This window comes from Pongo pygmaeus, chromosome 10, assembly GCF_028885625.2.
Source record: "Pongo pygmaeus isolate AG05252 chromosome 10, NHGRI_mPonPyg2-v2.0_pri, whole genome shotgun sequence".
In the NCBI taxonomy this organism is placed as follows: Eukaryota; Metazoa; Chordata; class Mammalia; order Primates; family Hominidae; genus Pongo; species Pongo pygmaeus.
Window position 1 is genome coordinate 112,415,805 of NC_072383.2, and position 12,805 is coordinate 112,428,609.

General features: G+C 46.1%; 1 protein-coding gene across 1 annotated transcript; it reads left to right on the forward strand.

Annotated features, from left to right (window-relative positions):
• Window positions 1–8,509: 8,509 nt before the first annotated feature.
• On the forward strand, window positions 8,510–10,051 carry LOC129010066 (26S proteasome regulatory subunit 4-like). The gene is given in 3 exon segments (XM_054443793.2): window positions 8,510–9,077; window positions 9,079–9,143; window positions 9,145–10,051. Coding segments are annotated over 3 exon segments (1,314 nt in total). The 5' UTR covers window positions 8,510–8,519; the 3' UTR covers window positions 9,836–10,051.
• Window positions 10,052–12,805: the final 2,754 nt, after the last annotated feature.

Sequence of the window (12,805 nt, forward strand, 5' to 3'; positions counted from 1 at the left end):
AGGGCCCTTCAGGGAGCTTGTTAAAATTCAGATCCAGGCCGGGCACCGTGGCTCATGCCTGTGATCCCAGCACTTTGGGAGGCCGAGGCGGAAGGATTGCTTGAGCTCAGGAGTTTGAGACTAGCCTGGGCAACATGGCGAAACCTCATCTCTACAAGATATACAAAAATTAGCTGGGCATGGTGGCATGTGCCTGTCATCCCAGCTACTCAGGGGGCTTAAACACGAGAAGTGCTTGAACTCTGGAAGTGGAGGTTGTAGTGAGCCGAGGTCACACCAGTGCACTCCAGCCTGGGAGACAGAACGATATTCCGTCTCAAAAAAAATGCAGGTTCCAGGGCCCCATTCCCAGAGATGGCAATTCAGTGGGTATGGTTCAGGGGAAGAACAGAAATCTGCAGAGTAAACTCCCCGAGCTCCACCAAACACTGCAGGTGATTCTGGGACAACGGGTCCTCCCTGGAAAGACTCTGAGAAACACCAATTCAGAAGAGGTAGATTTGGGGCAGGACAGGAGGATGCACAGGACCCAAGGATGCAGCAGAGCCCCACCCCAGGGTGGGAGGCAGGAACTCTCCAGCCAGTGGTTTCCCAGTGCTGGGGCCCTGCCCTTCCAGCCATCTGGTCTCCCTCTGCCAAGATCTCAAGACTGTGGATCCTATCCACAGAGCTAGACCAGCTGAGCACTCACATCTCCCCAAGGGGAGATTTGTCAGGTGACTTGGGCCAGACAGGGACCAGAGCCAAAAAGTTTGAATTTTGTAATGTCCTTTTCAGTGGATAAAGCACACTGCAGTGTATAAAGTGCTCACCCACATCGTGAAGCACTTCCCAGTGAGTAAAGGTTTCCAGAGTGCTTCTGCCCTCCTTGCCTTTCATCTTCACAACCACTCCTTGAGGGGGACTTCTCATCACCATTTTGCAGTTGGGGAGACTGAGTCTGAAGTAGCCAGCCCAAGGGCCCCAGCAAGTGAGTTGAGACTGGAACCCACGGGCTCTGAATCTGAACTCTGAGCTTTTTCTGATCGGGAGGCCATGGAGGACAAGACGTGGCCTGAAGGTGTTTCTAACCTCAGATAACCAATGCTGCCACCCACTGATGGGGAAAATGCCCAGCACAGGGCATCTTGCCATGCCTTCCCCTCTCCTAGCATCCTTTGGCTCCTGGCACTTGTAGCAACAAGTCCTCGTCACTAGTTGAGGTCAGCTGCCTGCACATCCTTCCTGCTAACCCTGCCCTCTACTTTTCAAAAGGCTCCCATTAGAAGACCAACCCCAGCCCTTTATATCTAATCCTCATATGGACAGCTTTATTCCTGTTTCACAGAAGAAGAAACAGAGGGTCTGGGAGGTCAAGTTGCTTGCCTGAACTCACATCCACTGAACCAGTGTGGCAGACCTGAATCCAGGTCTAAGTCCTATGTATGTGCTTCCCACAGCTGAGCTGCATTCTCTACCCTGTCTTCGAAGCCTGGATCCCAACCACAGTCCTCAGGACCATCCTCAGGTGGGCAGAGACAGTGGTCAGTCCATCTATCCGCACCTGTCCCCAGAGCGGAGGGAAGGGGGCTGCATTGCATCATTCAGAGTGCCCCCTGGTGGAGCCCTCATCGCTGAGAGTTTTGGGATGTTGTTATTGCTGAATACTACAACAATTAATTGCAGAGACAAATTAATTGCAGATGATTCTAGGATAAGGGGTCCTTCCTGGTAAGACTCTGAGAAACAGCAATTCAGAAGGAGAGGCAGATTTGGGCCAGGACAGGAGGCACCAGGCCCACGGATGCCGCAGAGAAAGACAGAATTAATTGCAGAGACAGAAACAGAGAGAAACAGATGGAGACAGAGACAGAGAGAGAGAGAGAAGAGGATGGGCTGAGAGGGCCCTTTGCTGGATTCCTCTGTTGGCTGTGTAGAAAACAAAGAACAGAATTTTTTTAGGCCAGGCGTGGTGACTGATGCCTATAATCCATCCAGCACTTTGGGAGGCCGGGGCAGGCGCATAACTTGAGGTCAGGAGTTCGAGACCAACCTGGCCAACATGGTGAAACCCCATCTCTACTAAAAATACAAAAATTAGCTGGGTGTGGTGGCACAAACCTGTAATCCCAGCTACTCAGGAGACTGAGGCAGCAGGAGAATGGCTTGAACCAGGGAGGCGGAGGTTGCAGTGAGCCGAGATCGTGCCACTGCACTCCAACCTGGGTGAGAGATCAAGACTCCGTTTCAAAAAAAAAAAACAAATAAACAACAACAACAAAAAACCAGACTCTCTCTAACCTGGTGAGTGAGTTTCTGTTCAAGAAATGACCAAAAATAAATCTATAAAGATTAGGTTGGGACCCATAAGATGTGGCAAGGCCGCCAGTGGCCCAGAGCCTCTGAGACTGAAACAAACCAGTCCTGGGGGTCAGAAGAGGCTGCCACATACAGACAGGCAGGCCGGTTCCTGCAACAAAGGTACTAGGCCAAGGAGATGTCCAGTGAGGGGGAGCGGTCTGTCTACCAAGCCATTGCCACAGGCCCAGGGTTGTGCCCACCTGGAAGATGGGAAGCCTTTCTCTAATTTGTACAAAGATGCCCTATGGGCGAATGACAGTGCTGGTTCAGAGGGAGTGGGAACCTGGTGACCGTCAGTTTGGAACTATCCCCAAGCTAGCAAAAGTCTGGAAGGAAAAGGTTCAGTTTCAGCCTCATTGAGTTATACGGGAACCTCAACCTCCCACAGGAGAGAAACACAGAGCAGAAGAGAAGGAGATGACTTTCATTTGTTTTGATTTTCAAAATACCTTATTTGCTTGAAGATCAGAGATAAGCCATTGTTGCCAGGTAAATGCTACTTCAATTTTTTTTTCCTCTTTCAGGAGACTTGCCTTGTTTCAGTTTTGATGGGAATGATATTTTAAAGTGATTTTCATTGGAAACTTTTCCTTTGGAGATTCAAAGTCTAGAATGGAAAAGCAAACCCTTCCCAAACCCTAAGACTATCTAAATTCCATCCATCCGTGCATCTATTCATCCACCCAACCATTCATTCATCTATCCATCCTTATTCATCCATCAATTTTCCATCCATCCATCTATCCATCCGTCCATCCTTATTCATCCACCAGTTTCCCATCCATCCATCCATCCAGTTTTCATCTATCCATTCATCCTTATCTATCAATTTTTTTTTTTGCTTTCTTTCTTTTTTTTTTTTCCTTGAGATGGAGTCTCGCTGTTACCCATGCTGGAGGGCAGTGGCACGATCTCAGCTCACTGCAACCTCTGCCTCCCAGGTTCAAGCAATTCTCCTGCCTCAGCCTCCTGAGTAGCTGGGATTACAGGTGCACACCACCATGCTCAGTTAATTTTTGTATTTTTAGTAGAGATGGGGTTTCGCCATGTTGGCCAGACTGGTTTTGAACTCCTGATCTCAGGTGATCCTCCCACCTCAGCCTCCCAAAATGCTGGGGATTACAGGCATGAGCCACCGTACCCAGCCTATCAATTTTCCACACATTCATTCATCCATTGATTTCTGTTTATCTACCCATCCATCCATCCATTTATCTAGCCAGCCAGCCAGCCAACAAATGCCTTTATTCATTCACTGACTTACATATCTATTGAGCACTCACTGTGTGCCAGGCCCTCTCTAGGCACTGGGGATCTAGTGGTAAACTATGCAGATGGAATCCCTGTTCCCCCCACCTTTTTTTTTTTTTAATTTTTGAGATGGAATTTCACTCTTGTATCCGAGGCTGGAGTGTAGTGGCGTGATCTCGGCTCACTACAACCTCCACCTCCCAGGTTCAAGCGATTGTCCTGCCTCAGCCTCCTGAGTAGCTGGGATTACAGGTGCCCGCCATCATGCCTGGTTAATTCTTTTGTATTTTTAGTAGAAATGGGGTTTCACTATGTTGGCCAGGCTGGTCTCAAACTCCTGAACTCAGGTGATCCACCCGCCTCAGCCTCCTGAAGTCCTAGGATTACAGGTGTGAGCCACCACACCCGGTCTGAATCCCTGCCCTTCTGGGGCTGACTTTCCAGCTAGGGAAGACAGACAAAAGACAAGTCAAATAAGCAACATCATGTCGGTCAATGCCAAGTGCCACACCAAGAGTTAAGACACGGTGATGTGCCAGACAAAGACCACACTGAGACCACATGGTCAGAAAAGGCCTCTCAGAGGGAGTGACACATATACGAGACCTGCCTGGCAAACAGGAAGCTCTTCCATGCTGATGATCGCCCAGTAGTTGCTAATTACAATCTGGTGCACCAACATCATCAGCATGAAAGCTCTGCAAAGCATTTTATAAAACCTGGAAATATTCACAGCCAGGCTCATACCGGTTGGCAAGGCCAGTCTCTCAAGGTGATTGAGAATACACAGCTGGTCCTTGGTAACTATCTTCAGCTGACATCAAAAACCACGTATTGATTATCACTGATGACAATGATGTCCTCCACTTGAGGGGTGGAGTAAAGTGTAGTGTGGTGGGAAGATGAGAGGGATAAATTCCCTCATCCCTTCCTCTGCTGCTGCCACTCCTAATCCCTCCCTTTGAAGCTTCTGACAGCACGGCCCTTGGAGATCTGGCTCTGTCATTTCCAAGCTGTGTGACCTTGGACAAGTAACTTTGCCTCTCTCAGCCTCAATTTCCTCATTTGAAATGAAAACCTCCCTATGTTCTTGATTCGAAAACATGCATTTCCCTCCATATTTCAATGATGCCAAAATCAAAATAGGTTTTTTAATCCAGTGCCTCTCAGACTTCAGTGGGCACAAAAATCCCCTGGGGGTGTCGTTAAAAATGCAGATTCTGATTCAGGAGGTCTGAGGTGGAGGCCAAGATTCTGCACTTCTCCCAAGTTCTCAGGTGACGTGGATGCTGCTGGTTCACGGACCACCCTTCAATGGCCAGAAAGCAGCAGACTTATACATTTAATGTAGTTGTTATTAAATCTAGGGGCAAAGCTACAGTTGATGGAATTTTCGATTTCAGGAAATGCATTAACCCTGTGTTTCATTTTATTCCCCCAGTAACCCCATAAAAATGTTTGTAAAGCACCCAGCACACAGCTCGGTACGTCGAAAACATTAATAGATGTTAGCTCACTCCTTTGAAAACCTCAGGAGCTGGTGCGGGATGTGAAGGCAGACGCTGGACTTTGAGGTCCATCTATAATTGGATGCTATCCCCATGAGGCCGAATGCAGGAGGGGGCGGGACGCCGGCAGGCTCAGCAGAGAGAAAAATGTTAATTCCTCTCTCCATCCCCACATCCTCCAGCTCAGGGACGTGTTTGATCAGGCCTGCATCAAACGACACATTTGCAACAAGACAAAACCGAACGCAGGGGACTTGAGCCTGTTTGAATTGGTCCCACTCACCCCCCAGCCACCCCCACCCTGACCTCCTTCAGACGGACACGTGCAAAAGCTTGTTTCAAGCCACAAAAACTGACAAGCACCTGGACAATTCTGCCTGCTATGAGAGACTCCAAGGGGAGGGGCGGGCAGGAGAAGCAGGAAGGGGAAGCTGGGTTTCATTTAGGGACTGGGAACTTGGGAGCAGAGAAACAAAGAGAGGAAGAGGGTTAGTTAGAAAGGAAGTTGAGGAAGCAGGGTACTATTTATAACCCTCCAACCACTCATAACAGGAATGATGCCATCTTGTAAACGGCGTATTCAAGTTTGCACCTTACAGTCCATTCTCTCACCTGATATGGCAACAGCACTAGGAAGAGGCAGTAAAGGGCTTTATTACCTTTTATTTTTCAGCTGAGGAAACTGAGACTTGGAGACTTATTGCAATTACCCTTGAGCGAGTGGTGAACTGGATCAGTCGATGCAGATGTCTGGGGTGGGACCCTGAGATGCTGCGTTGCTCATGAGCTCCCAGGTGATGAGAATGGGCCTGGTCCATGGACTACACGTGGAGCAGCAGAGATGTATCGACTTGTCCATTGAAGAGACACAGACCAGGAAATTGATCTGCTGCCACCCCAGAACTGTGTCATTTATTTATTCTGCCCATACGTATTGGGTGTTTCTCCTGTCCCAGGCATTGTATTGAGATACAATAGAAGACTAGAAGATGAGACAGGCCTGCTCCCTGACCTGGTGGACTTTAGACCTAAAGCAAATAAATTAGGCTCTTACACAAAGTGTAATAAGAGGGGTTTTGCTTACAGCACACAGAAGTACATTATATTGTGGGGATGGATGTGATGTGTAAAACGGCCATGGCGAACAGACATGGGTGGGTGTAGCAGAGGCAGGATATCTGCAGACAGGCTTGAGTGCCAGACTCTCACTTCTCTTGAGAGTCTCTGAGAGTGGTATGCCTTAGTATGTCCATACAAGTGGTGAGAAAATTACCCCCCAACCACAGTATGGCGCTGAAGCCTAGCCCTCAGTTTACTGTGAGAGTTAGCTCTTTGGATTTTTTGAATTGCAAAGGATGTCACTGACCCCAGTGTTACCCTATCTTCACTGGGTCCTCAGAATTTTCTGGGCATATGGTTGCCGGAGTTGGCAAATAAAAACACAGGATGGCCAGTTAAATTAGAAATTCAGACAGACAAGGAATAACTAGGGGCATATGAGTATATCCCATGCAAAATTTGGGATATACTTATACTAAAAAATTTAGCAACCCTAACTGGGAAGCTTTTAAAAATACCAGTGCCCTGGCCACAAGCTCAGATATTCAGGGTCAACAGGTATTAGCAGTGTTTTGAAACTCCCAGGTGATTTTAATCAGTGGATGAGAGATGAGATCCACTGATTTGAAAGTGGCAAATCTAAGCTGGTGAAAAGAGCTAGTTCCACATGGCAGTGATCACCTGGCCTTATTGCTATGACCCTGGAAGAGGCTGGGAATCTCCTACATTCAATTTTAAAAGCAGTCTTGGGGTTAAACATACTACAGATGATTTTCAGCCCCTTGCCAGTGCTTAATAAGAACTACTTTGATGGGCCAGGCGTGGTGGCTCACTCCTGTAATCCCAACACTTTGGGAGGCTGTGGCAGGCAGATCACTTGAGCTCATGAGTTTTATAACATCCTGGGCAACATAGTGAAACCCCATCTCTACAAAAAATACAACAACAAAAAATTAGCCAGGCATGGTGGTGTATGCCTGTAGTCCCAGCTACTTGGGAGGCTGAGGTGGGAGGTTGGCTTCAGCCCAGGAGGCGGAGGTTGCAGTTAGCTGAGAGCATGCCATTGCACACTAGCCTGGCCCACAGAGACAGACCTTGCCTAAAAAAGGAAAAAAAAGAGAACTATTTTGATGGATTAGCAGCTGTGAATGAAAGCAGCAGCAATGAGTGAAATAGTAACCAACTCCTTAGTCTAATATGTAATATTATTATTACTTTTATTGAGCCCTTACTCTGTGCCAGGTACTGTGTTAAGCATTTTCACAACATGCTGTTAGTTTGTTAACTAACCCTCACAGCAATGCTATAAGATGGGCACTATTATAATGCCCATTTCAGAAATGAAGAATTTGAGGCCCAGAGAGGTTAACTATTTTTCTGAAGGTCACACAGCCCTTTGATGAACTCTGACTCACTGGCCAGACTGATGTGACTGGCTTGGTGGAAATCTAAAGGGAGAGGGGTTGGTAGAGTGGGAAGTGTACCACTTGCCCTTATCAGCCCTCCACTGGGCCAGCTCTGTAGAGGATGACAGCTCCTCCAAAACTGTAGGCTTTCCTGGGAGGAACAGTTAGAAGCTGACATCACCGGGATACATAGTTCCAGACAGTAGATCCAGAAGACCTGTTGCAAAACCTTTTTTCTCAAAAACTGTAGAAGAGAACCCTGGACGAGAAGGAAGCAAACTTCTTGGCTACTGAGAAGGACAGTGTGTGCGCTGGTTCCAAGGACAGGAAGGAGAGCTGGCACTTGAGTCCCCTGTAGCAGAGAAGGGGAGGTTGTCAGGACCCCATGCACTGAGCATCTCTTCTGTATTCCCCGGTCTTCCCTCTCCCCCAACCTCTTTCTGTCTCTCTCTCTCTCTCTCTCTCTCTCTCTCCAGGCTTCCCCATACCAGTTACAACTACTTAGATCTACACATATGGTTTAATGTGGTCACCTTGTACCTGCTGAGTTTACATATCCTCAGTCAGCAACAGATAATTCAATGTGGTGATCAGAACATAGACAAGGCAAGGTGTATTTGTTTGGAAGTCTGGAAAGTGTACTAGTTTCCTGTTGCTGCTGCCATTTGGGCACTTGGCTTAGCTTTCTGAGTCATCTTCCTTTTTTTTTTTTTTAGTAGAGATGGGATCTTGCCATGTTGCCCAGGCTGGTCTAACTTCTGGGCTCAGCCAATCCTCCTGCCTTGGCCTCCCAAAGCGTTGGGATTATAGGCATGAGCCACTGTACCCAGCCATCTTTCTTTTCTTTTCTTTACTTTTTTTTATTTAAAAAAATGATAGCATGTTTTCGGCTGAGTACTACCATCAGCCTATTTCCTGCCTGTAGAATTTTGAGAGACTGAGTGGCCAAGGCGAGATGGGTCAAAGTCAGAGTGGTGGTCATGGTCCTGGAGGTGGCAAGAAGGATGACAAGGACAAGAAAAAGAAATATGAACCTCCTGTACCAACTAGAGTGGGGAAAAAGAAGAAAACAAAGGGACCAGATGCTGCCAGCAAACTGCCACTGGTGACACCTCACACTCAGTGCCGGTTAAAATTACTGAAGTTAGAGAGAATTAAAGACTATCTTCTCATGGAGGAAGAATTCATTAGAAATCAGGAACACATGAAACCATTAGAAGAAAAGCAAGAGGAGGAAAGATCAAAAGTGGATGATCTGAGGGGGACCCCGATGTCAGTAGGAACCTTGGAAGAGATCATTGATGACAATCATGCCATCGTGTCTACATCTGTGGGCTCAGAACACTACGTGAGCATTCTTTCATTTGCAGACAAAGATCTGCTGGAACCTGGCTGCTCGGTCCTCCTCAACCACAAGGTGCATGCCGTGATAGGGGTGCTGATGGATGACACAGATCCCCTGGTCACAGTGATGAAGGTGGAAAAGGCCCCCCAGGAGACCTATGCAGATATTGGGGGGGTTGGACAACCAAATTCAGGAAATTAAGGAATCTGTGGGGCTTCCTCTCACCCATCCTGAATGAAGAGATGGGTATAAAGCCTCCTAAGGGGGTCATTCTCTATGGTCCACCTGGCACAGGTAAAACCTCGTTAGCCAAAGCAGTAGCAAACCAAACCTCAGCCACTTTCTTGAGAGTGGCTGGCTCTGAACTTATTCAGAAGTACCTACGTGATGGGCCCAAACTCGTACGGGAATTGTTTCGAGTTGCTGAAGAACATGCACCGTCCATCGTGTTTATTGATGAAATTGACGCCATTGGGACAAAAAGATATGACTCCAATTCTGGTGGTGAGAGAGAAATTCAGCGAATAATGTTGGAACTGCTGAACCAGCTGGATGGATTTGATTCTAGGGGGGATGTGAAAGTTATCATGGCCACAAACCGAATAGAAACTTTGGATCCAGCACTTATCAGACCAGGCCGCATTGACAGGAAGATTGAGTTCCCCCTGCCTGATGAAAAGACGAAGAAGCACATCTTTCAGATTCACACAAGCAGGATGACGCTGGCTGATGATGTAACCCTGGAAGACTTGATCATGGCTAAAGATGACCTCTCTGGTGCTGACATCAAGGCAATCTGTACAGAAGCTGGTCTGATGGCCTTAAGAGAACGTAGAATGAAAGTAACAAATGAAGACTTCAAAAAATCTAAAGAAAATGTTCTTTATAAGAAACAGGAAGGCACCCCTGAGGGGCTGTATCTCTAATGAACCATGGCTGCCATCAGGAAAATGGTTGGGAGATTTCTCAGTCCCTGAAAGGGATGAGGTTGGGGGAGTTGCCCAGAGGAATCCCTGTTCCCATTGATTTTTATTAGCAAAACATCCTGTGTCTTTTGGAGTACGATGTGTAAGTGCCCATTGGATGGCCTGTCTGTTGGTCACTGTGCAGCAGTCTGCTTCCCAATAAAGCGTGCTCTTTCACAAACAACAACAAAAAAAGAATTTTGAGAGACTGATAGCCTTTTTTAGTTTGTCATCTCTCTGTCCCTCTTAGTCCAAGGTGACAGTGTTTCTGCTGGTATAACAGTCTCAGAAACCTTGTGGATTTCCCATGCATGTCACAGAGACTCACTTCATTAGACAAGAGGCTCCTCCACAAATCTTTCCTGGATTGTCTCATCTCTATTCCTGTCTTCTGCTGAGATGGCTGAGGGAATCATCAACAAGTCACATGTTTAATCCCTCCAAAAGCCCTGTATGTGACTCGATACTGTGACCTTTGGGTCTTTCTGAGGCACTGGTAAGGTGCTTTCCAGCCATACCCTTGGCTTTCTCTCCAGAGCACGCTTTGCTGACAGGGAATCTACTAATGTTAGCATCATTTGCAATCCGAATAATCTAATAATATCTCAAATCTTCAAGTCCTGGTTCCTTTTTGTTTAATAGTTCTTCTCTGAATTTTTTTCTTTCCTCTCACATTTTACTTTAAGCAGCAAAAAGAAGCCAGGCTACACTTTCAACACTTTGCTTGGACATCTTCTCAGCTAAAATATAGAAATTCATCATTTCCAAGTTCTGGCTTCCACATAATTGCAGGACAGAATTCAGCTAGGCTTTCTTACACTATATAACAAGTATCCCCTTTCCTCTACTTTCCAAAAATGTGTTTTTATTTCCTTCTGAGCCTTCATTGGCAGAATCATTAGTATTCGTATTTCTATCATCAGAGAGTTTTTGATGCTTTAGATACTCTCTTAAGATGATACGGACTTTCTCCATCTTGGTCTACTATTCCTTCTGAGCCCTCACTGGCAACAGCTTTAACATCTTTTCTTTTTCTTTTCTTTTCTTTCTTTTCTTTTCTTTTTCTTGTCTCTTCTCTTCTTTTCTTTGGAAACAGAGTCTTGCTCTGTTACCCACCCAAGAGTGCAGTGGCACAATCTTGGCTCATTGCAACCTCTGCCTCCCAGGCTTAAACGATCCTCCCACCTCAGTCTCCCAAGTAGCTGGGACTACAGGTATGTCCCACCACACCTGGCTAATTTTTGTAGTTTTTGTAGAGATGGGGTTCTGCCATGTTGCCCCAGCTGGTTTCCAACTCCTGGGCTCAAGTGATCCATTCACTTCAGCCGCCCAAAATGCTGAACAACCACATTCGTATCAACAGTCTGTTTGAGGCAATCTAGGCCTTTTCTATCATGTGCCTCAAAATTCTTACAGATTCTACCTATCACCCAATTCCAAAGCCACTTGCACATGTGTAGGTACTTGTTACAGTAGCACTCCACTCTTGGCACTAAAATTTGTAACGGTTTTCTATTGTTGCTGTGAAAAATTACCATGTACTTAGTGGCCGAAGACAACACAAATTTTTTCTCTTACAGCTGTGGAGGTCAGAAATCTAAAATCAGCCTTACAGGGCTAAAAGCAAGATGCTGATAGGACTGACTGCTTCTGGAGGCTCCAAGGAAGAATCCATTCCTTGCTCTTTCCAGGTTCTAGAGGCTGCTTTGGCATTCATTGGCTCATACCTGCATCACTGCATTCTTTCCTTCTGTCTTCACGTTGCCTTCTTCCCTAACGTGGACTCCTCCTGCATCCCTTTTATAAGGTTACTTGTGGTTACATTAGGACCACTCAGATAATCCAGATAACCTCCCCATCTCAAGGCCCTTAACCTAATCACATTTGTAAGTCCTTTTTGCCATATAAGGAAACACTCACAGGTTCCACATGGATCTCTTTTGGAGACCACTATGCAGCTTACCACAAAAAAATATACATCAGGTTATGAACTGGTTATTAGGGCTAGGTCTGGGGTGGGGGAGGGTAACGAAGTGGAAGGTACGCAAAAAGAAGAGGACAAAGTGAGGAGAGAGGGTGTGAGGGAGGAATAACGAAAAAAACCCCTCTATTATAAGAAAAAAAAATGACCATATTTAAGCCAGCACATGTGACATGAGCCCATTCATTTAAAATTCCATTTATATAAAATTAGATATATGTGTGTGAGTTAATACACAAAGAAATGAATGAAAGAATGGTCACCAAATATAAATGGCTAACAAGATGATGGGCTTTCAGGTAATTTTTATTGCCTTCCTTCTATTTTTATGTAAAAGTTTGAATATTTTTTACAATCAGCATGTATTATTTACATAATTTAAAAATAATAAAACGATTTTATGTGACAGTTTTAAAAAATTAAAAAGAAAAAGATTAGATTCCCAATTCCAAACTTTAGGTGAGAGAGGATCTGATTAGCCCATCTTGGATCAGGTGATCACCCTTGATCCAATCAGCCTGGGAGGCAGGGTCACATGACACCAACATGGCTCCCAAGGGCTTTCCCCATTAGGGAATGAGGGAATGTGAGGTGAAGAAGGGTGTTGACCTGGCACACGCCTCAGAAATATTGATTACTCCATGTTAGGGATTTTGTTAAAGAAGAACTGTATGTGAGCCATGATCAAAGTGTTATAAACTTGAATTTGCTATTTTAATTTCTGACCCAATCTGAGTCAAGAGCAGCCATCTTGATGGAAAGCTCAGCTGTAACTCTCAGCCTTTCCTGGGCATGGATATGATTTCAGGCATTCTTCCTTGGTGAAAGGCTATAGCTAAGATGACCAATGGTTTCTGCTGAGACAGTGATGGGGCTGGCCCCTGAGCCAGGTTCCCAGGGAGGGATGATTTGTTGACCAGAGTTCCAGCCCTGACTGGGCTTCCCTTGGC